Below are 26,413 nucleotides of genomic sequence, written 5' to 3' on the forward strand. Positions count from 1 at the left end.
CGACGGACGACGGACAACGTTACATGGCATAACACTTTTACCCACCTAGAATACGTTAGCGTTAAGGTTGCTCAGACATATCTGACGTCTGCATTGAAATACAACTCCCTACTAATGTGATGCTAAGACCAAAGTGAACTTCCGCAACAGCGAACGCTTGGGATGTGCTTCTATATACACAGTTAGAAAATGCATTTTACTCATTATTTAATAAAAATTCAAGCGTTCCTTTTTCCATCTACTCGAGCAATTTTCTTATAACGTGAACACCTTTTATCTATTTATTTTTAAAACAAGATAATAATATAAATGGGGACTAATTAAAAAAAAATTATTCATAACTTAAATAAAATTATTTCAAATTTACACAATATATTTTACTCATAAATAACTGCAATATAGATAATGGTAATGTGGATTTATTAATGAAGTGTGATCTTAATTTGTTAAATTAATGGATCTATAGAATTTACGACTCTCTAGGGGAATTTGTCCTCTTAGACTACAAAGTGCCACTCACGCCTTCAACAACAACGGTCAAAATTTTAACAGAAGTTAATAAATCTATATTATATAGATACTGATAAATCGCTTCAAGAAGGAACTATATAATATATTATATTACAAAATTAGTAAAATATGAGTTTTACTTTAAGAGCTTAAATGACTTAAATATTATTATTATTTGAATAGGTTATATTAATTCGCACGTAATGCCCTAATGTCTGTTGTTTAGTATTCCGGTATTCCGGGAGCATAGCCAAAACTCAACATGAGCAAACCTATTTTTTGTTGCGGAGTCAGGAACCCACATATTATGCAATAATATAAATGCATATCTTGCATAACCAATGCTTCTTGTGAAAGAGCATAACCAACTACTCTCCAAACAATGTTTTCTTGCGTGCCACACAGTTGGACACCCAATGGCATCATGTTTAGTAGAACCCCTTCTAAAAACTGTATTCGTGGATACTTTTCTTCTGAACATGGATATATCGTCACTTATTGCCATGAAGCTAACATCCGTGAGATCAAATATTAACGTGAACTAACAGATTTTCACGCAGATACCGTATCTTTTTCGAGATTATGGTTGCACTGTAACAATATTCTCAATAAGCATCGCCTTTATCTTGGTTGACTTCAATTTAAATTCCACCTATTTTTAATCCATTTTTAATCCTAAACAAACCTCTCCACTGTCATATGACCATCACCTAATCTATCTAACAAGACGACCAAGTATCGTTCCCCACTCCCAATAGTGACTTTACCAGCAGGCAGTTATATATTTGACAGTAATATAAGTCTTCTCTACATATGAATAGTTATAGTGGAAAAAGGAACGAATTCTCCTTCAGAAAGCTGTCTTAATTCCACATTTCTCGTAATAAAGGGTAGAATAGTTATATGAGATTCCATATTAATAGTAATATGTATATTATATATTACATATATAAAAATATAATTAAAACAAAATTAATACTAACCTTCCATCGTTCAGCGCACTTTCTTGAGAACTCTGCAAAGATAACGGTCTCATCAGGATGCTTTTTCTTATGCTCTTCTCGGCATGTTTGTACAAAATAGGCATACGCTGTCATGCGGCCCCTGGGCTTAGCATCGGCTTTTGCACCACGAATCATCGTACTCTGCTTCTACGAAATATATAGATCAGTAAAGGTTTTTAGCATATTAATTAATTAAATTCAAAAATTATAGTTTTTTAAAGTTATATATTTAATTTTACAATTGCTCTTTTTTTATATAAAATATTATATACTAACAACAATTAATTAATAAAAGTGGTTAAAAATACTGTGAGTCCACTAGTATCTATTAACGAAATCACAGTTACAAATAGGGTAGTTAGAAGTTACTTAACTTGGATGTTGACCAAAGATTAAGAAGTCATAAAAAGAATCACTAGATTTAGTGTCTTAATTGTTGCAGTTAGAAACTAGTGACATATATATACTCGATATATTTAAAAGTTAATTATAGGTACTTTATTATAGCTTGTATATAACTTTCTTAAAAATAAACGAATTTATTTCAATCTTTGCCTGTTGTTTTCTTCTCAAGTATAAATATGAATTTGGATGTTCCTGATCCTTAATCGAAAGCCACCTTTTGAGACTTGAACCCACTATACCACCTCTTAGGAATGAATGGAGAAGATTTCCATAGCATTGTGAAAACTTCATTCCAGTAATCAGAGGAGAGAGAAGGGGAGTGGATTCAATTCTCACACACGAAACATCCTTAATTATCTTATGCTACCTATTAAGGTGCATACGCCGCAACATATATTTCATTATCTCATTAAATAATACACTTAAGGATATATTATTTTAAATTAGACCAACCTTTATTCAGATAACAATTATAGAGAAAATTTTGTTAGAATCTTATTTAGAATCTTTAGAAGATTTATATAATTAATTTGGGCTTTTATTTTAAACTAAAAATATTATATTTTATTAAATTTAACTTTTTTCTCTTAGAACTTTAAATTACAATTTAGTTTGGGTTAAATAACTTTAATAGAAATCATTTAAAATTTTGAAAATATTGATAATAAGAATGAATTTATGCAATTTATTATATGCCAAACATTTCCATTATCCACATGCATGTACATATTACAGATGCATTTACTGAATACTGATAGAGCCAGAAAATGCTGCACATATCAGAAAATTTAATTAAAGAAAAATAGTTCATACAATACATTATTTTATATGCGCAGGACACAAGCACGAAGAATGAATGCAGGATTCAGGATTATGTATATTCATTTATACGTAAAACAATAAATTTAATAATGGAGAAAAGGAAAATTCAGTAGACAAATGAAGTGATGCAAGTGACACTGACCAACGATGAAGAACTCTGATAGATAACACATGAATACGCATATAAATTAAGATATAGACGGACAGAACAGGACAACAGACAGGAGTTATTTAAAGTTGTATTTAAAGCTTTATATCCTTTCATTTCAACTACAAAAAGCTATCAATAAACTAAATTTTCTATTGCGAATATTATCTGAGACATACTTTTACTAATAAACATTTTATCTTTCTATTTGTATAAACTTTTGATATTTATTAATTTGTTTTATAAAATTTCAACTAAAATAATCACTCATACGTGTACAGCAAAGCAATTAAGTATCCACTGGAGAAGATATATATTCATTTGAGTAGACATAAACACATTCGTATAGATACACGAGCCATATGTATATAGTTTAAAAAACTTATATATATATAACTATATACAATATTTATATGCCAATGAATTATTTACATAATTTTATTGCAATTTCTATATATATAATTGCATACTTATATATATAATTACATGTATGTACATATTCTATTTACATATGTAGCATTAAAATCGCTAGAGGAACGTAAAACTAAATTTCAATTTATAATAAATTAAATTTATACATTTTTATATCTACTTTTGTTCTTTAATTAAAGATGTTAAACAATTTAAATATTTAAATTACATAATATTGTAAATATTATTTAAAAATATTGGAAAAAAAAATTATAACAGTTTCATCATGTTATTTATTAGAAAAAAAGGGGGAAAAAATATGTTATATCCATAACGATTTGATATGTTAACCACATTAATGAAATATGAAGCAAAATAAAATAAATACCATTTAATTGTTCAAGATTATAAAAGATGATATTGAATGTAAGTTACACAATTCTAATGACCACAAGTTCAAGTAAAATAAAATAAATTTGCTACAAAATAGATGTAAGAGTCAACTATAGTTCAACTACTGAAATATTGTAGTGTCTTTCAGTCAGAAGTAATCGCGATTCACTAAGCAGCAAAATGAGTTCTATGCAACAAGATCTTCAATGTAAATATTGTAATCTTCTCGGATAGCCAATGTATTATTAAATCTCTAGTAAGCGCTTTAGCTTTATATTTAAAAATTCGAGATTACCTAGCATTTCTTAACGAGATAGCTAGGTGTATCAGTGTCCAACTTACATGTGTACCTTGGCTAAAGAGAGCTTTCGGGCAACTGCAGGGTAGGTAGAAGAATTTGTCAAGATTTCCTGATATTCATCTTTTGGATATTGATCTTATTGGTGGACATACACCAAGATGGCTAAGATCTTACTTAGAAAACTAATTTCGGATAGCATTTTAAGTCTATTATTGTTGCATATGAAACTATGTAGTTTAACTTACTCTAAATAAGTGTTTAGACTATTCAACCGTTAAGTTAGACTGTAAATTTATTAGATTTATTTAAGATTGTATGAACATTTTGGCAGGAACTCGGCAATTTTCGCAAAAAAAAAAGCATTAACTACTCTGTTCAAAACACTTGACCTACGAGTAAAGAATATGATTGACAAGAGATCGAACGTGGAAAGCTTTTACTTTATGGTGCATTATAATAAAAAAAAATATATATAATTTGATACTATAACAAACTAATAAAAAACAACCACATTACAAAATCAACGTTAATAATTCAGGAAAACAAAGTATAAAACAAAGTATAAAACAAAATAAAAATAGAATAACCATATCAAAACAAAATAAAAATTAAAAAAAAGAACACCAACTGTTGCTGAAACAATTATTTAGTCTTTAATTACAAGAGGCAGACAATATGACGCCAATAATATTAATTTTAATAGGACAAAAATTGTCTAAACAAAACAAACAATAATATAGCTATATTACATACATACATACATAACAACTATTATGCACGTATGTGTATATGTCCCTAAGCATTTATTTGCAAATTAACATCATAATACAATTTTATAAATATGCTAGCATGGAGGAAGCAGCGATGAGTGGAGTGAGCAGCAAAATGAGAATGCCTGCCTGCGCTTTTTTTCTACAGAACAACGCAAACTGAAGCAAAGCAAAGCAAAACAAAACAAAATCAACAACACCAATAACAATACACAAAACACTTATAATAATAAGTATATCACCCCATTACTACACGACAAAACTTAATACATGCGTTTTGGCGCCGTCGTCCACACAACAAGCAGCAGTACAGCGACAAAACACACAATAGCATTCACGTACATATTTATAAATATTTGTTTGGAAATGTACGTAAATACCTTCAATATGTGTGTATGTTGGTATGTAGTAATGTAACGTAGGTAATTCCTAAGTCTCACTATTCATTCATAAAATCATACTTTAACTGCTCTGCTCTGTTCTGTTCTGCTACTGCTACTGCTCTGTTAATAGTATTGTTGCTGTTGCTGGTGCTGCTGTATTACTTTTTTATTCTTTTTTTCGCATTGATATTAGTAAGCGACGACGAAATCGATGAATGAATGAGTCAAACAAATTCACTTTTCTGTTTTGGCAAATATGTGAACAAACTGATAGATGACTTTTGGTCAGCTAGTTAGGAAGTACCATTAAAACATGCTCGTAGTAAAACATGCTCATAAGAATTTGCAGCAGCAAAATAATCTAAATGACTTAAATGATGGCAGTATATTTATATATGTACGAACTCCAACAAAATAGCGAAATAAAAAAAAAGGAATGGTAAAACCTTAAACCGCTGTCATATACTAAATTGTAATAACACAACAAACACCAGAAAAACAAAAAAAAAAAAAAGAACACAACTTAAAAGAACAAAAAAGAAAATCTAACTAAATCCACAAAATAAATGCTAACACAACACATGTATACAAAACAAACAAACAATCACTCTTTAGCAAAAAAGAAACCTATAATAGCTTAAAAAATTTTGCGCCAAAATACAATATTAAAAAGTTCCACCGACAATATAAAATAAAAATATAAAATAAACAACAAAACAACAGAAGAAGCAAAAGCAAGCGGCAGCAGAATTTCTTTTTTACAACTTAACAGCAAGAAAATGGGTCTTTGCAATATAAACGAGTACAAAAGGAGAAAAAAATTGAGCAACTGTTGCGCTTCCGTAAACAAAAATTTAAATAATAAACAACAAAAAATATAAAAAAATTCATTTTATGCATATCGCTGCTACACGAACGCATAATGCGGTAGCAGGCGGCCGCATTAGCACACATACAACAACAAAAACCCCACACATCATAGTGTGTAGGGTTGTTGTCGTCGTCGTCGGCGTCGTCATCGTCATCATCGTCGCTGTCGTTTCGTGTGAAAAATGATGCGATTAACAAAATTTGTACAAGCATTAATTTTATATGAATTCTACTTATTATTAACAATAAAATTCACAAGGAAATTTTCTTACATACATATTAAATAGTCTGTGACGTAACAATGTGACGTAGGATTTCATTATTTGTTACAATGAATGAAAATACATGCATGTGTGTATGTATAAAACATGGATTTTAAATTTTTATTGATGCTTTATTTATTAGAGTTGGTAAGGGAAATAAAAAAATAATGAATAAATACATTGGAATGCAAATTATTATTTAGAATTTATTACTACGAATTAATAAAACGATTTTATATACCGATAAAGAGGGTATATAGTGATATATAGTCTTATCAATTAATTATTTAATTAAGCTACTATATCTATTTTCTTGTTTTTCATCGTTTTTTTGTACCCTGACCACTGCGTTCTTCTTGTGAACCCTTCTGGTCTGCGTATGAATAACGCTAATACAAGGTACCATTAACAGGGTATTATTTGAGGTCAAGTGGGTGGTGGGTACAGGTGGGTACAAAACCGCCACTCCACTTTTTTGATTTTACTATAGAAATTATTTGACCGTATAAAATTGTCATTATTCTAATATCTCAAATATTTCTTTTCTTTTTTGATTCGTTTTTTATCTGTTTCAATAGTCAGATTTTTTTTCTTGAACCTACCTTTGAGGTTTGTATTCTATTACTTTATATTATATATACTAATCTATATAGAATTATAGATATGTTCTATATTATTCTATAGATTCTTTACTCATATATATCTATTATTCTATGAGATGTAGTATGATATATCCTACTATTCTATACTCGTAGATGTAGTCTAACGTATTTATTTTTCTACAAATATAGTCTGATATATCTATTATTCTATAGATGTAGTCTGATAAATTCATTACTCTAACACATGTGTAATAGCAATGGACTGAAGATTACTGTAATCTCAGTCATTCCAAGTTCACTCTTACAAGTCATAATTCGATTATCTTTTCCAAGGGTTCATACCGGAAGAGTTTCAGGGTTCAAAATAAAAACAAAATATATATGTTATCGTTTTAGTTTAATAGATCGTAGCATTTGTGTTTAGCATCATTGACTAGGAGAGGATTTGAAATTACCGAAACTTATGACAGAGCTGTCATCCTGTAAAGTTAAAACCATGGCCAAGTTTATAGATTTGTTAAATTGGTTCACTTTTACTTGAATAGGAGGAGACGTGTCTTTCACAATTGTTCATACACGTGTCTTTCACATTTGTTCGTACACTGAACACATTGGTTCTTTCTACAGATCTGTCGTAGTCAAGAGGTCATTATTTGAACTCAAGTGAGCTTTAAAAACACGGCTACCACTTCAATTTACCTCACAATTAATTATAATAATAATTATTATTAATTATAATTACTAATGATTGAAAGAATTGTTATTTTAAATTTTAAATAGTATCTTTATTTAAACAGTGTCGATATGAATATATAAAAGCGCAAAGAACAAAATAAGAAACTAAGGCTCTTTAAAACAGAAAATAAAAGAAATTAATTTAGAGAACAAAATTCCAGAACAATAGTAAGAAAACAGAACGAAAAACAGAAAAAGACATGTTAAGTATTGCTCTCAAGACGGTAAGATATTGTTTTTGTATACATATTATGTGGAAAGGCAGGTGGTATTACCTCTTGCGTCAAAACTATGTTTATGTATTCAACTATGTGGAACAATTATTCGTTCTTATTTAGTAATCTTGAACATCCCCTACTATTGTAGTCGATATTGTGTAGCACACAAGAGGGAACAAATAAAACAATGTCAGTTAAGTGGTGGTTGAAGTTATTTTCGCAAATAATAATGCAATAAGATACACAACAAAAGCAAATATATGAGCAAATATAATGGACAACACTTAAAGTTATATTAATTTCATAGGTACATTTTTGTGCAGAAAATCATTTAACAATATGCAACAGGTTTTTAAAAACTTAATTTATACAAAAAGAATCATTTTAAATGGGACTGCAGATGTACTCATTACTAAGTCTAAGTGGACTTATAGCAGATTCTTGTTAATATACCTTATACAGAAATAGTTTGATTAGCTTACAAAGTTTTGATCATTCTTTTGTAATAGATAGTTTATTATATTGCTATAGTACACTAAAAGACATCGTTTGTGTTGAAAAATTTTTTTTTTGTAAATAGATTTTGCATTTCAGCGTCACAACTTTTGTTAGATATACTCAATTATGTTATAAAACTATATCAGATTGGGGCAGTGAGGTGCAAATATCTCTTGGTTTAAATTGTCTTTTTTAAGAACACTTACTTTTTAAATATTCTTTGAAAAATATTTAATTCATATTTATGGACAATTTTAAATTTTTATATTTAAGTATGTATGTTGATCCTTTTTTCGAGTCAGAGCAACTGGGCACTCTTACTCTTTGATAGCTGGGGGTACTACAGGGTCCCACCCATCTCATTGACTAATTTATGTATTCCTTATAAGCTTCATGATTATTCAGTGATTGATCTAAGATCTGCGTACCTCCCCGTACGAAGAGTGATTACTCTAAGATTAGATAGTGCTAAGTAAGATAGCCTGCTAGTTTTCGCATATAACTTCAGGGCTCTGTTTGTTATGTATTTTTTGATCGGGTCTATTCTAAGAACTCTTAGCATGTCGTTTATGCGGATGTACCAAGGCACTTTGAAGTAGTACTGAAGAAAGTTCTTGCTAACTGGACAAAAAAACTAAGAACATTAACAAAAACATTAAATAGAAACAGACTGTATAAACATTTAATGTTACATATGTTTAATAAGTTTCACACATATATATATTATATATATATTATTATTTAAATTTAATATTTTCATCAAATACATACTTTTCGTATTAAAAGTTAAAATAAATAATATAAGAAAAGAATTAAAATTTATTTTCTCATTGAAATTAAAAAATATTTAATATATAGTATCTGAAATATTCTTTATTAAAATGTGCATTTAAAAAAGTAACTAAAAACGTGCAGACATCTGGAAATATAACTAAAATGTGAGCTGAGTTGCATACAAATATACACTTCAAAACGAGTTCAAATATATTTGTATCTTTGTATGAAAGAAAAAAAAAAAAAAGAATAAAACAAGTTCAACGAGAAACTCCAGTAACAAGATATTTCCCTTTTTATTTCAAATTCTATTTCTGAAAAAATAAAAGAGAACTTAAATGTTGCATGCAAGCAGGCAGGCCAGGCAAGCCGCAACACAAAAGATACTACGAATTTTCAGCGCTGCATAAGGCAGAATTACTTCGAAGTATAAATAAATTCCGCAGAAAACATAAACGGGTTTCGCTTGTCTTAACAAGAAATCTTAAAGGAGGATAAAAGTTTACATACATCTCTACGTATATACATAAGAATAACTGATCGTGCAACAAAGTTATAAAAGCGAACCAAGCAATATCTCGAAAAAAAAAGACAAAAAAAAAAGAAACAGATGACATTGCTGATTAAAGGATAAGAATAAGAAACATATACATACGTCTATCTAGATACAGTTCTTTAGGAATTAAAAAAAAAAATTTCAATTAGAATTGCATGTGCTATCGGATTTTTATTATCAAAAATTTTAATTAGTTTTTTCGATATCATTCCAACAATTAAGCCTAGATCATATAAAAGTCCATTATAAGACTTTAATTGTATCGTAATATTTTTTATATGTAGTTTTAAAGTTTAGAATAAAAAATCTTAACTTAATGAATTTACTGTTTTTTATTTTATTTTTTTTAATAATAAAAAATATTTTTAGACTATTTAAATTTCTATTTTAAAATACATTGCTCTATTGCTTTAACAAGAGGGAAAAAAAATAAGATTATACTTTGGGATCTTCTATATCTCTCACTGCTTTACAATTAATTAATGATTAATTCATGATTATTATACCATGTTTTTATTTCAATCTGTCCTAAAATTTAAGTGGTTATGATTTTTTAGACTATTGGGTCATTGCATTGGGTCAATTCATTAGTAGCAACCGTAACAACAATTATTAAATAATAACATTATGCGACATTTTAGAAGCGATATACTTTTTATGTTTTTAGTAGACCTGCTACGAGTAAATAGATAAATATTTTTGTCTTAGACATCTTTCGCCAGTATGCCCTGTTAGAATAGGATTTCTTATATAGAAATATATAGGTTATTGTGATATCTTATTATTTAGAACCCATGGAGGAATGGAGAGAAGCAAAGTGGTAAAGGATGCTTAAGGCATAAATTGTTTATCCTATTTATTCCTACAAAGTTCGTATCTTTTAAAACAAGAGTTTTTTATAAACTTAGTAAGTAACTTACTTACTGTGCGAATTTATTGTCGTACAGTGCATTTTAATAACAATATTAATAAAAAAATATTAAAAAGTAATTATTGCAAAAAATATATATATTCTTTTTCTTCATCTTAAAAGTATGTAAATAAAAACAGTAAATAAATTGTAATAAAAATATTTACATGTTTATAAAAAAAGAACAAATTAATTAAATTACAGAATAAAACAAAATAATATACGATAATTAATATGCTAATTATAATATTAAATTTGTAAAAATTAAAATTAAGTTTCAAATTAATTAAAACTAAATTTAAAACAATTAAATTAAAAACAAATTATTGATAAAATTAAAATAAATTCAAAAAAAAAACAATTGAATAAATGAAAGTAAATTCAAATAAAAACTATTTATAATATTAAAAAATAAATCAAATACTTACAAATAATTGATAATATTAAAAAAAAAATTCAAATAAAAATAATTGATAAAATTAAATGATAGTAAAATAAATATTTTTATTTGAAAAAAAACAAAAAAAATTTAAATAATAAAAGTATAATAAAAATTTAAATATCCATCTCTCAACAAAACGAAAACGCAGAAAATAGTTAAACAATAAAAATAATTTAAATAACCATAAAAAACAGTTTCCTGCAATATTTTTGCTTATTTCATATATTTGATTGCATGCGATGATATTTTCATCTATGTGATGATACATCTGTCTATTGCTAACAGTCAACGTATGGCTAATAAAGTCATAACACAATTATTATGATCATTATCTATCTTCAGACTTTATAACGCTAACAGCGAAAAGCATTCACAGAGACGAACGATGTACACATGCTGTTGACCAACTATAACTTAACAGACGGCTGCAATGCATAAATGCATGATGTCTGTTGTGCATTGCTTATTTACACGCTTACATGCATGTGTGTGTGCGTATGTGTAGACAGACAGGCAAACAGGCAAACAGACACCTATGCATAAAACAATTAACATAGTTTTTCTGCGATTTGCGTACATTATCATCATCGTGCGCAGTAGTTCTTTCTTTTCATGGAAAACGTACGTACCTGCTGACTCCGCTGACTAAGTTGCGTTTGGCGTTTGAGTTTGGATAAATAATGAAAATCAAACTCGTTCCACTTTAAAAGCATTTTACATTAGTAACGCTGATTTTAGCCAACATATGAGGTAGCTGTTGTTCGGGTCTTTGTACGTTGTTCAGTCAGTTTCTAAGTCACTTGTACAAATATTTCGATATTTACGTTGCAATTTGCAGTTTGCAGTTTGTAGTTTTATGTACAACAAGTAGACAACAACCCAACTGAAGTTGCAGTTAGAGTAAAGCAAGTGAATGTGATTTGAGCAATTCAGTTTCGCTTTTATTAGTGAAACGGGCAAGTTAATAATAAACCTACCTTGAAATCAACAACTGTTGTTGTTATTGTTGTTATTTTGTTTTACTTATTCTAAAGATTATTCAGACACTTCATAATGACCTTTAAAAGTCGATATAATTGACAGATAAGAAAAATTAAGTTAATTTTAAAATAACGAGAAGTAAAAGGTAAATGATATTTTTAAGTAGAAATAAATACAAATAGTTTTTTTTTTTTTTTGAATTTCAAAAGTAGGTAAACAAGGTAAGCGTATTATATTTAAGATAAAAAAAAAATAAAATAAAATTATAAAAAAGAAAGTTCAAACTCACAAAACAGCACAATCATATGTAAGCCTTTAATTAAATTAAACCATAAAAGATCCAAAACACTAATTTTTTTCTAAAAATATTTATTTAAATAAATAAAAAACATTAAAAATAAAAAAATTCATAGCAATTTTTATGCATAGTAAAGTACGGGTTTAATGAGATAAGGCAGAAAAAAATTATAATAAAGAAACTTTTGGCATCATTGTGTGCTATGTGTTGTGTATGTATATATATATGTGTGTGTTATTTGCGTTGCTGGTTAATGTTAATTTTTTTTACTTTGGTCAACGAACTTTTGAATACTTGACAAACAGCAAAGAATACTTCATTCATTCACTACAATTTACTTTTTATTTCTGGTTGAATGCGCTGAATTCACGTTAACCCAACAATCCAAAACGAGAAAATTAATATTCAGAACTAAAATAAACAAAAACAAAAACAAAACCAAAAGCAAAAGCAAGCAGTACCCGCATTACAAATTCCGTCAAACATTAAGGAATTTCAGCTAATGAGAAATTAATTCATGCGAAAAGCAAAAAATTTTTAATTTAGTTAACCATAACTTCAAAATACAGTATTTATTAATATTTTAAGAGAAATCCAAAAAAAAAAAATAAAACTTCTTTTATAGCTGAAACTAATATCAAGGAAGTTTTTCAAAAAATACTCGAACATATTTCTGAATTAAGTTTAACTAATATATTTAGAATAATTTTAAATATAAAAACAGACAGCAAATTGAAGAATATTTAATATTATATGAAAGTATAACATTAAAAAAATTTAATTTATAAAAAAAAAATGTAAAAAAATTAGACTAAAATATTCTTTGACACCGTGTAATCTCATTGAATTGAAAAAATAAAAAATGTTTTTTTTTTCTTAAATCATCTCCTAGATCTTTGCGATTTAGTTAGGAATTATTCTGCCTTTTTGTTAAATAATTCAACGTTTAATATTTTTTATTACATTCTATATTTCGACTCTCCTTGAGAGTCATCATCAGGATCACGATCTCAAAAAATTGGTAATATTCTAATATAATAAAAAATATTAAAATACAGCCAAATTAAAAAATATATAAAAACCATTTTAAAAAACAGGTCGATAAATAAATTCAAAAAATTATATTTAAAAATATTTTGCAATGTTTCCAAACAGATTATGAAAATAAAATTATAAGCAGAGAAATAACATTACATTATTTTCTTGCATTACCCACTCGAAATAATAAATAATTAAACATTACATGTATAATTAGTTTTTTTTTTAAACTATAATCTTTATCATTCAACCCTATAATTTAATAATTAAAATAAAAGCAAAGCTATGAGGCAAGCAAATACTAATGAAAAACATTCAACAACTTTTGTAATTATATACAATAAACAACAATAAGCTAATAATTATATTAATCATTTAATCAAATAAACAATAATCAATTGTCGCTTAATCTTTACCTAATAGCATATACCAATGTTAATATTATAATTTAAATATAATAGATATGACCAGATAATGTTCAAAATAGCAGTTTAGTTTACGGTTGCAACTTTTTTCAGTTAAATTAGACTGAGAATGAAATTAATTGATATAGATAAATTATAATTGAATATTTTTAATTTTTTTTAAGCTGTAAAAAGCATCACTTAATTGTTTACTGTGTCAGTTAATGATATATATAAATTTTTGTAAAATATAACATAAATTTCTTCTTTTTTTCTTCTTATATTCTACTGCAAAAACAACAATAAATATTTTTATTTATTTTTTAATGACAAAACGTGTTTGAATTAAGTATTAATTTTTTTTTTGCATGTTAGAAATTTAAAAATGAATGTTATGATAAAAAAGTCATTGACTTCTAATAAGAAAGTACGGGGTAAGCATAACAAGTTTCGCGAAAATATTTTATTTATTGGATCAGAAAAGCTTAACAGTATTTGGTAAAAGAATCACTTAAAATATTTTATTATTACTAGTCAATAATATTTATAGTTAATTATAAGAATTTCATTAATATATATTTAATACTGCTTTTGTGAAACATAAATAAATAGTTTAGGTTTGATCATATTAAATGAACAAAAACTAAGAAACGTTTTTATTGACTTTCCATTTTTTTACTTCATTTTTTTTTTGTCAAGGAAACAACCAAATCTCACAATATCTTAAAAGAAAGTTGAAATAAACATATATTTGCAATCACATATAACAATTATGAGAAGATTTGAATAAGAAGAAGAGTATATGCATAATTGTACATTTGAAAACCTTTCATGTCATTGCGCTGAGGTTTTATAAAAATGAATATTTCAGTCTACCTAATATCTAGAACGACCAGAGGAACCTACGTCCTGGAACCACTCATCAAGTTTGACAACTAAGTGCCATACAGCACTCCTAAAGAGGACAATACAACAAGGAGATCCCTGCATTCTGTAACAAAATACGATAAAAAAGCATTGAACATTATAATTGAACCTGTAATATTTGCAACCAATAAAGAATAATAATGAGTACAGAATGGTTTTCAATCATTATAAATTTAATAATAATTTTATTAAGAAAATTATATTGTAAAGATATAATTTAATTAACTGAAATTTTAAATAAAACATGGAAAGACTTAACGATATACCTAATGATATCATTGATATGCCCCGTAAAGTTATCAGCCTTATAGAAGGTTTACTTACAGGTCATTGCCGACTAGGAATCCATGCTAGAATATTGAATCTCCCTTTCAATCATACCTGTCGCAGATGTAGGGAAGACGATGAAAGTGACTGTCATCTACTTTGTCTTTGCCAAGCTTAAGTACGACGGCGACTAAACACTTTAGGGTAGCCCATTTTCTTGAGGGCTACCCACTTGATCAATTACAAGACTTCCCACTAAACAGCATTCTAAGCTTCGGCAAAGGGTCTAGGTGGTTGGTTTTAAATTTTGAGTTTCCTCTATATATGGTAATACAATGGGCCTATAGCCCTAAGTAGATACCCTAGGAATCGCCGGTATAACCTAACCTAATTTAATTCATACGATGGAAAGACAGTGTGCAGCAGGACTTAGAAGAAATGAACATAAGAAATTGGTAAACAAAAGCAAAAAACAGAGATGAATGGAAGACTATTATTAAAAAGGACCTAAGCCCTCTACATGGACTGTATAGTTACGAATGATGATGAATTTAATTTATATCTAAAATTGTATTGTAGTAAGTATAATTTAATTTTTGTTTGTATAATTTCAACTCTCTGATTAAATTAAAATAATTGTAACAACCTTTCCTCCCCTGCGATTAATATGTTTTCACTAATTTTAAGTAGATCTACATAATTCGGTTTTTGTTGAAAACTATGTATATTTTATGCACATACACACATACATATTTTGAGTGCAATTTGCTAACACTTCATACCTTTTGCTATATTTGATACACATTCAAAGCATATCTAGGCAAATAACAAACAAAATGAAATAAAAAAAAAAATAGAACATGAGGAAGTCAAACTTTTTATTGTACAAACGCATTCCTATGAAATTTTTTTTTTCTCAAATTTTTTAAAGCACATGTCAACGGCTTAGTAAAATAAAAATAAAACAACAAAACGAGCAAAAAAAATTGTTTAATCTGAGATAAGGGTATGCAATGTTTGTGCCAGTAAACATATCAGATATCAAAAAATTATTTGTATTGAATTTTAGCGGCAAAATCTGAATCAATAACAAGCGGAGAACAGGGGATTAAATATCTGCTGTTTGAGATGGAATATATTTGAAATTCAATTTTATTTTTTATAAATTTCTACTAATAATATAAATGGTAGAGATTTGAGAAAAAATAATTCTTTTGCTAAAACAAATACGTGTATATTTTTTATCGATGACACTACTTTTTAACATTCGTTAAACAAAACAACACGTGGTGTTTCAACTCTCAGAACAACGTTGACAAAAGAGATAATGAAAAACTAAACAAAAACAATACTAAAATTAATGTTAACACAACTGGCAGTGTTGATAATAGAAACAACAAGCAGCAACGATAAATGCAAACTAACTAGTAAATTAAAAAAACACATGTTTGGTGTATATGAACGTGAAGAAAAAAACAGCATTGAAAACGAACACATGGAATACATGGAATATTGATAAGAAAAAGAGGATGGAAAGAGCAAAAACAAAAAAAAACTGAATGGACGCGGCGGTAACACGCAATTTAGCTAATAATAAAATAAAATATTTGCCGGCAAAATTCCTGAACAAATCAAATAAATAGCAAACATTTAATTCGGTCAAGATTTTTTTTCTAGTGTTATAGAATAATAATGATTTTATGCCATAAAGAAACACAGTTTATTAGAGAAATAAAATCAATGAACTTTTTTGTAGTTCTTTCTATAGAGTTTTAGTAAAAAGTTTAGGTTTTTAATGTTTTTTTTTGCATAAAAATATATTTGTAAATAGAAAAAAAATGTTAAATAGTAAATATGATGTTTTTAATAGTTAAAAAAAAAAAATAAAAACTATTATTTATTTTGGGGGTGTATTTTAGCATATTTTGAGCGCACATTAATAGATAATTATGTATGTACTTGTAGTGGCTATATTATCAAACAAATTTATAAAAAAAAATGTCATAAAATAATAAAATAATCATAGACAAACACATCTGAAATTTTTCTAAACAGAAATATTTTATAAAAATGTGTTAAAAGTCCATTTAAATAAGCATCAAATGCCAAATGTTTAAATAAATAAGGGTGTGCCTTAACAGTTACATTTTCGTACTTATAAACTTTCATAAAAGAAACACACATACCCACGTAAAGTAAATATTGCCAAATAGTTCAAAGTAAAAATTAAAGTATTTGCTTAAAATATATTTTGGACTAAAGAGAGACTTATGCTATTAATTACAACAAAAATATTGATATTTTAACCAGTGAATAGATAAACAGATAAATCTGCAAAATGAACCTTAATAAATTAATTGAATATACAAAATTAAGACGACACAAACTAGGAAACTATAAGCTTTCATTATGTGTAATCAAAAACGTTTTTTTTTTGTTTTGTGAATGGTGAATGGCATACCAGCCAGGGTTGCAATTAGTCCAGAAGAGTACTTTTGTTACACAAAGTTTTCTTGTAGATGAAACTTTGATATAAAAAATAAATTATTGAAAATGACTAGCAGTCAAGAAGAGGGAATATTTCATAAAAAAAAAAGATATGATCGGCAATATAGAGTTTAATAGGATTTAATTTAATTTGATATAATTTATTTAATAATTAAAAAAAAAATTTCATTTTAATGTGTATATAAATAATTTTAAAGTACGGCCAAGTATAGTTTTTTTAGGAATCATTTAATTTAATAAATATATAGAAATAAATGAATCTTTTTGGAATTAGTGTTTTTTTTTCTGTAAATCTTTTTTCTGTATAATTTTATATAAGTGCATATACAAAAATTATCCATTTATTGATAAAATTAAATATACGTTTTTTATTATTACTGGACTTAGGTCGTAATTTAATATATAAAAAATTAAAAATGATTTTTTAAATGAAAATTACACTTATAAATTTGTGTTAAATATTTAATTGTATTTTAATTTTTATAAAAAATTATTTGTATTACAGATATTTCGGCCTACTTCGTGTTAATGTGTTAAATTAACGCCCTAAATCCAGCAATAATAAAAAAAACGTATTGAATATTGGTCGTAATAACAATTTATTAAAATTAAGTATATGATGAAGAATATTACACTTGGATATGCTTAATATGTGGTTAAAAGTTGGTACTATAGCTATATATAATTTCTTCTGATATTAACATGGATTTGGTATTGAAGTCGCATTATTATTAATTGTGTATATTAAAAAGAGCAATTGTAAATATTTATTGCAACAATATTTGAAATTTGTTTAATAAAAAAAAGAAATATAATTGTACTCACCGCTGTTGCGTTAACTGCATTCTGTTGTTGCTGTTGCTGTATTTGTTGTTGCTGTTGTTGATGCTGCTGTTGCTGTTGTTGCTGCTGCTGTTGTTGTTGCTGTTGCTGCTGTTGTTGTTGCTGCTGCTGTTGTTGCTGCTGCTGCTGTTGTTGTTGCTGCTGCTGCTGTTGCAATTGCGCAGCTGTATTAGCATCAATTTGACCCTGATTGGCAGCTGAATACCACCATTGTGATCCAGGTACGGCTGCAGCTGCTGCCGCTTGTGCCATATTAATACGATAATCATAGCCGGTGGTTCCTGCCGCATTTGATGTAGCAACTACTTGTGCCATTGTTGTGGCAGGATTTGGAAAACTCCCACCTGCCATTTTATATGTAAAAAGTTGCTGAGTTCCAACACCAGACGTGGTATTAGCATTATTTTGATGTGCCTGTTGTTGATTCTGTTGAACGACAACTTGATGTTGTTGTTGCTGTAATTGTTGCTGCTGCACAGCTTGCTGTTGCTGCTGTGCAGCTAATTGCTGCTGATAATGTTGGAGAGTTTGCTGATCAATGGATTGTTGTTGTTGTTGCTGTTGTTGTGTCGCTGCCGCGGCGAGAGCACCGGGCCACCAAAGGGCAGCCTCAGCAGCTGTCGCCTGGCGATTGCCCCAAGCACTGTGTTCTGACATTATTTTTTTGCTTGTTTTGATTTTATTATAAGTAAATTTTAAGTAATAATTTTTTTGTGTTTGCTTATTGGATATTTAAGATGTTGTTTGTTAATGTTTGGACAGAAATATATTGATATATATATATATATATGTAATAAAATTTTATCCTTAACTAATATCCTATTTAAAAATAATTTAATAATTAAGGCATTTGCTTGGTGTAGTTGGTATAACTAATGTTAGGCCAATGCTTTACTTTATTGCACACTACCGCATTATTAACACGATTTACCAAAGTAGATTTCAATTTAGTTTAAATAAAATAATTTTTAATTTCACTATACACAACAGATTAATTATATATATATATATGTATTTACTTTTATATCTACTTCATTTGTATATTTATTTAAAGCAGTAAGCTAGCTATGCTGAAATTTTCACACAAATATTAAATGAGTAAAACCGACAGACAGACAAATCCGCCATTAAATAAAGATGAGACTTGTACGGATGTGGCGTTCTCTGAAACGTGTTTTTTATTTAAAGTTTTAATCGTAATTTCTTCGTGCTTCTCTTGTATTTTCACACCACATATTAGGGTGGCTTTGTGCTTTTTCAAATAAAAATTTATTGCAATCTATTTTACGCACTTTTCATTCACTTCGGCCTTAATTTGTTCTTGCACAGATTGTCATATATTCTCAAAACATTTGGCATAATTTCTATTTCTATTTTTTATTATTTAGAATTAGAGTGATAAGAAAATCACGCAAAAATAATATCACACATTGCAAATTCAGAATTTTTATAGATTTTTTTGTAAGTCAACACGGTGTAAATATATTTCTTTTTTTTCGGTATTATTTTTGTATTTGTTTAGTCAAAAAAAAAAGAAAACAAAAATACAAAAAACACGGCACTTGCAAATTTCATAGAAAAAATGTGCACTTTTTTACTTTTTTAAAAATATACTTTCAAAGAAACAAAAGATATGCTTCTGCTCTTGGCTGGCGCGGTCGGTAACACGAGTGGTTTGGTATGGTTATAAAACAAAATGTGTATAGAATACAGTATAAAACAATAATGGCTTTGGTATGCAATAGTAGCTTCTTCTTCTTTAACTACTTGTATTGTCGTCGTCGTCGTCCTCGTTTATTATGGCTATGGCTATTGCTTTGCCTTCTGCTTACTATACTATACTAGCCCTTGGCCACTAATCGTTTGCCAGTTTGCTTTACTTGTTTGCTGTTCTTTGCTTGCTTGCTTGCCTGCCTGCCTGTGTTGCCTTCTACTTGCCGCCTGCCTGCCTGCTTGCCTGCCTGCCTGCCTGATTGCTTGCTATTCAGTTTTCTCCCTTCCCCATTTTTGGTTGCTTACTTACTTGCCTACTTCCCTTTTTACTCGTTCTTCGGTGGTGTGCACGTATATGAGTATCTATCCGTATGTATGCTGACGACTATACTATACTATACTATATGCTATTATATAGAAAAACATTTCTGTATGTATGTATGTTTATAAGATTGTGTATTTGGTTATATACTATGTGAAAAAACGTTGATATAAATACAACCAAGAATGTGTGTATGCCGCTGCTGATGCCATCGACGGCGAACAAAAATCGACCGTATGAAACGAGCAATTTACGATACGAAGTAATCCAAGAAATATATGGACGGACATTTAAAGGTTCCCAGCAATTGTTAATTGAAGAAGTAAAAGAATTTAAGATACTTTTTCTTTGGCATGATTATAGCGTCAAAAGACAATTGTTTGTTGTTGACTAAAGAAATGCACATTTTTATAAACCAGCATAAATGGAATTAACAACGCACAAATGGTGAGGTGACTACAATAAAACATTTGCTTTCTTTGAGAATCCATTATTGCAATTAATAGTGACTTCATTTATTGTGCAGGTGTAAATTTAATTAGCTGCATTATTAGATAGGTTTTTTTTGATATTTAATAGCGAACTAATGATGTATGAATGGGAGTGACCTTCTTAAAAAGGATATTAGTTAATTAAAGAATTACTTCCTTGAATGCACTTAACTTTTTATTTTCATATATGTATATAAAATAAACTGAATTCATATATTATATGATATAGATGCAAAACACATTACAATAGTAATATGTAAATATGTTAAAAACTATAATCTAATAATTATACAAAAGTAGATTTAAGCAATTATCGTCATATTTACGTAAAATATTAGTTATTGTTACTATTATAGAAGAAGTCTTTGTTATATGGATATACTTGCTATATATAGCATCAAAATTTTATTGATTTAAATACCATATTCAATTTCTATTTCAACACCTTATTTTGTTTATCAACTTTTATAATTTTTTAGGATTATAAAGTTTTAAATATCTGTAAAAGGAGAAATATCTATAAAAGAAGACTTTTCAATAGTTAGGATACATCTATTGGTGTCTATTGCTGAGAACAGAAATTTCCATAAAAATTTTAATATAAGTAAAAAAAAAACTGTTGTTTACCAGATAACATTATGGAATGCAGTTTTATATTTTGGATATATACAAAGGTATATATGGAAAACCGCAACTATAATATTGGAATTAATATATGGAGTTCATCAAATAAATTGATAGAAAACAAATTTTAAAACAAAATTTAAAGCTTTAAACGTGACAACGTCGCTTTTAGAATCAATGAGAGTGTAAAAAACCGTTCTCTCTGTTTCCACGTATATTGTGTTACTTGTGTAGGTATATACTTTGCATGGTGACGAATAAAACCGGTTTTTTCACACAAGAGGGACGCTCAACCCAAATATACACATGCTATATAAATTACAAGTTCTCATATTTAATGTTCTCACAAATGTATATCTACTAAATTAAAAATGTACTCTCGCCGCTCTCACATTTATAGTGTAGGGGAAATTTATTATATATAAATAATTACATAGAAATGCAGCCAACCGTTTAGTTAATTTCCGATATGAAAACTATTTTTGTTATAACATATTGTGTATAATTAAATTTTATAGAATTTATTAAATTACGCAAATATTAAATAAATTCTCAGTGAAAAAAAATATTTGTGATTTTTAATTAAGTAATAGATGCGTAATTTAAATAGCAAAATCATACATTTTCCCACCACATGTGTTAAAAGGTTAAAATCTTCTCTTCTCTTTTTAAGTGTTGCAAAACGTACCGAAGTCAATATAGTACTATTAAATACTGTTTACGTCGTAAAAACAATGCGGCAGTGTTGCCGCGCGCATGTAAATAATACGAGTCATTGGATTGTTTACGCTACCATATATTGTACACAAATTTTCCCGCCATTTTTTAATTATTAAGAATGCAATAATATAATTGAACTGATAAACAACTTTCACCTAGTAATTAAAGAAAATTATTTATTTCATTTTTTTTTATAATGAACTCAGGCAAATTATTCCTAAAATTAAAATAATATATCAAACAAAATATTTTTTCCATGTCATTAAGGTATCAAATTAAAAATCTATATCTAAATATAATATGTATGATCTTAAAATCATTTATGAATATAAATTATTTAATATTAATCAATATTTTTTTTTTGTTCACATCTACTATTTTCTTTCTTGCAATGCATACACAAACACACTACGTTTAAACAAATTAGTCCAACTTTTAGAAAACACAAAACGGCAACACTAATATTTTCTGCGCGGAGAGAACGCAAAACATGACAAAATAAAATGGTGGCCTGTTTTCAACCAGGAAAAATGTTTTATGCACTGTATTCTTTTTATAGAATTTTAAATATATTTTTGATTTAATATAATTATTAATGCATTTTAATAGTTTTTTAATTTATTGAAAATTTATTAACAATAATATTGTACACTTGTATGTATGTATGTATGTTACGCAATGGTTGGCTTGCAATTCACACACAACACTATTTAATTTTATATAAAGATTTTAAAATCGAAATTATGCATAATTTATTTGTAATTTGCAATTAAATGACCGATTTTTGTATTGTTTGCATAATTATATATTTAATAAGCTATAAATTTATAATAATAATGTTTAAAATTGTATATATTTATTCGAAATGGATACATTACTTTTTCTAAACAACATCTTAAAATAATCCAATTTTTTCTTGATATTTGGTATATTAAATAAAAATAATAAACTAGATTATAACAAGCATTAAAATGTCAGAACACAACATTTGGGGAGTGGCAAATATTTTCGTTTTTATTGAACAAAATACGTCGCGCATTTACGTTTTTTATACAAACTTCCAATATCAACTAAATTTGATTGTTTTGCAGCGACTTAGGACTCACCAAAACAACAACAACAACAAGTATAAAGTAGCAGAAAACTGTTGTGGAACAGTTATATTTCCAATACGTATACTGTTTTGAATTTATTAACGTTAGCAAATTCAGTGGAATATTTATAAAATGTACATTTTTTTGTGTTTAACGCGCACAGAAAACGTTCATCACCGTTCAAACGTTCAAGCAATTCCAAATCACCAATAAATATGAATTTCTTTAAAGAATTGTGCACATCGACTCATCGTCATTTTCAACAAAAAAAAATTCCATTAAATTCGCACAAATTGAAATTTAGCTAGTGCACAAATAACAAAAAAGCACTACTCTTAACAAATAAATTATTCGTTTTTTCGTCTTGTATATTATTAAATTGTTATTGCATTATAATTGTTGTTGTTGTTGCGTTTGGTTGCCGTTGTTGACGACCGACCGCCAGACAGACTTATTGCGTCGTTTCTTCGTCACAATGCTTTCGCATTGACGATTCGCTGTTTGGTTGAACCGTCAAAATTGGGTAAAGTCGCCAACAAAACATCACACATTATCATTATCAAAGCAAAAACATTTCTCGGATACGATTTTCGTTTGCGTTTGATTTCAATTGATGGTGGAAAAAATATAAAAACAGAAACGAACACGACGAAAAACAACAAAAGTGCAAAAAAAAAAATTCAACTTACCTGAATCTGATGAAAATGCTCCATGGTACGTAGTACTACTTGGTCGCAGTGGGTAATGTTCTTCTCTGCTATTGTAATAACCTTGCTTTACTTGCTTGCCTTAGTAGCTTATGGATGGCGCTCGTATTCGAGATATACACAATACACAATTCTATAGATAGAGTATCTTTTGCCTAGTATAAAAAGTTTCTTCTTTTAAAATCTATTCAATAGCTTGCTGCCCGCCGTTGCTATATTAAAAACACACAGAGAACCAACAACGAATGTTATGGCAATTTCCTTTGCCTTTTGCTTTAGCTGGCAATGTATTACGACTTATGTGCTAAGTAAGAGAGAGGAGAGAACAATTTTGCATTTTTTTCTTATATGTTTTATTAATTTGAAATTGATTTGTATGTCCCGGCGTCTTTCCCCTCAAACTCGTACTCCATTTCATTCACGCGCTTACAGAAACAAGAAATTTTAATCAGGCCTTCTCATTCACTCTTTATATACTAATTGGACTGCATACAAATGGTATACGTAGCGTCGTGTCGTTAGTGTTTGTTTGATGTGCCATGAGAGAGAGAATATTGTAAATAAAAATAATGAAAAAAAGAAACCAATTTTTGCCACAACAAAAAATTTCACAAAGTCTTTGTTGTTGCTTGCTTCATACAATATTTATATTTTAAGTTTTTGCATTTATAAAATAGAAAGTATAAAATAAAGTTTGTTCTGTTCATGATAAATTTAGCGGTTTATTTTATGTCAGGCCTGCGTTGCAGAAGGTAGGTCGGTTGATCTGGATTTTTTTTTTTCGAAATATAAAATAATTTTTTTATATAAAAATATTACTAGTAATGTCCATTACCTGATTAAAAGATCATTAATATTTTTTGTTTTTATTTATGTATAGTTTTATATGTAACATACAAACATACACATATTACTACAGCTATATTGTGCTGTACGTACCATTTGTATGACTGTACTTGGCGCGCATTTTTTTGTTTTGTGTTTTCTTCTACCAGAGAAACTGTATTATGTACAATGTAAATGACGCTGCCTATCTCAGATATTGTGTATGTGTGCTAAGGATTTCATATACATACTTTATAAACACACGTACCTATATATGCATTTATACATGGTCCCTTCCTTTATTTATGCATAAATTTAAAAAAAAAACCTACATACATATATTAAGCAATTAAAATTTAATATAGCAAATAATATTATGCATTTTATTTAGCACAATTAACAATTGAAAAATATAGATATTAAATGCTCATGCGCAGCTTATGTAGACTAACAACAATTAATAAATTTTATATCGATGTAGTTATGATATACTATGAGGGCATTAATGAAGTTATAAAATAAACAGTAACTTAACATATAATTATCTATTGAAATTATATTTGATTAAAGTAAATTTGTAACTTCGTAGCTTACATCTTCAGACCTGATTCTTGTCTATCTTGGAACAGGCTATCACAGGTCTCTATAGCTGGAAATATACAAGCACGCAGATGTATAAATAAAAACATACATAAATGTATGTATGTATGTATGTATATAAACGTAAAGAGTATACGTAAGTGCTTTTAATATACCAGAAAGTAATTATATGTACATAGTATGTATGTATTTATAGTTCCATTACTTCATGTTTTGATATTTTAAATAAAAATTTTTATAAATTTTAAATATTTTAAAAGACCCTAAAATAAAACATCAAACATATGGTCACGTTGCATAATACAAACTGCAATTTCTGTTAATGTCAGGGACTATAGACGTCTTGGACCCTCCTGCAGCAAATCAGTAAGCGTATACATATAAGGTATAAAAATAAACAAATTAATGTCTGTTAAAACAGTAATTAGACTTTTTTACTAATATTATCAGAATATCAGTCGGTTATTATAGTTGTCCCGTAAAGAATACTTCATATGATTCCAATATAAAATCATGACAACTGTTTCACGATGCGTAAGTGAACTTCACAGATTATAACTCATCTCAGACACCCGTACCAATCAACATACATATATAATTGATTGTAAGTGAACAGAGTTATTTACAATAGATCTCTCACACGTGCTTGTACCAAAATTTAGTTTACAGGTACCCTCTTACCTCAGTTTTGCAAACGAAACCCTATTTCTCTGCAATCACAGTACCAATGGGGCTGCTATTTTATATTACTGCGCAGGATTCAGAAAGTGTATAAATTATACAATGAAAAATCATGAAAAGTAATTTTTATTAAAATATATTTGTTATAAACATATCAAAAGGCTTATTATCATAATGATGTCATTAAATGTATCTTTATGATTATGTTTTTAACATACATTATACTAATCTCCTAAACTCTAAAGTTTTATACATAATATTTGTATATATGTACATACATATGTATTGTTAACTATGCCTTTTATATGTATTTGTTTATGTTATATTCCATTCCATAAAAAGATGAGTTTGGTTA

General features: G+C 27.9%; 1 protein-coding gene across 8 annotated transcripts in view; it reads right to left on the reverse strand.

Moving 5' to 3' along the window:
- LOC119671424 (high mobility group protein DSP1) overlaps window positions 1-24,216 on the reverse strand; it is a 28,560-nt gene extending 4,344 nt beyond the window's left edge. Inside the window, exons 1-3 of one of the 8 annotated variants that reach the window (XM_038082048.1) lie at window positions 23,935-24,216; window positions 18,264-18,788; window positions 1,494-1,655 (exon numbers count right to left, since the gene is read on the reverse strand). In XM_038082048.1, coding sequence (XP_037937976.1) covers window positions 1,494-1,655; window positions 18,264-18,788; window positions 23,935-23,958 — 711 coding nt within the window. In that variant the 5' untranslated portion in view covers window positions 23,959-24,216. Of the gene's footprint in view, window positions 1-1,493; window positions 1,662-18,263; window positions 19,046-23,257; window positions 23,345-23,934 lie in introns of those variants that run through there. The other 7 variants (XM_038082047.1, XM_038082046.1, XM_038082045.1 and 4 more) reach the window with 7 other exon arrangements.
- Between the last annotated feature and the right edge of the window lie 2,197 nt (window positions 24,217-26,413).

This window comes from Teleopsis dalmanni, chromosome 1 (assembly GCF_002237135.1).
Source record: "Teleopsis dalmanni isolate 2A chromosome 1, ASM223713v2, whole genome shotgun sequence".
In the NCBI taxonomy this organism is placed as follows: domain Eukaryota; kingdom Metazoa; phylum Arthropoda; class Insecta; order Diptera; family Diopsidae; genus Teleopsis; species Teleopsis dalmanni.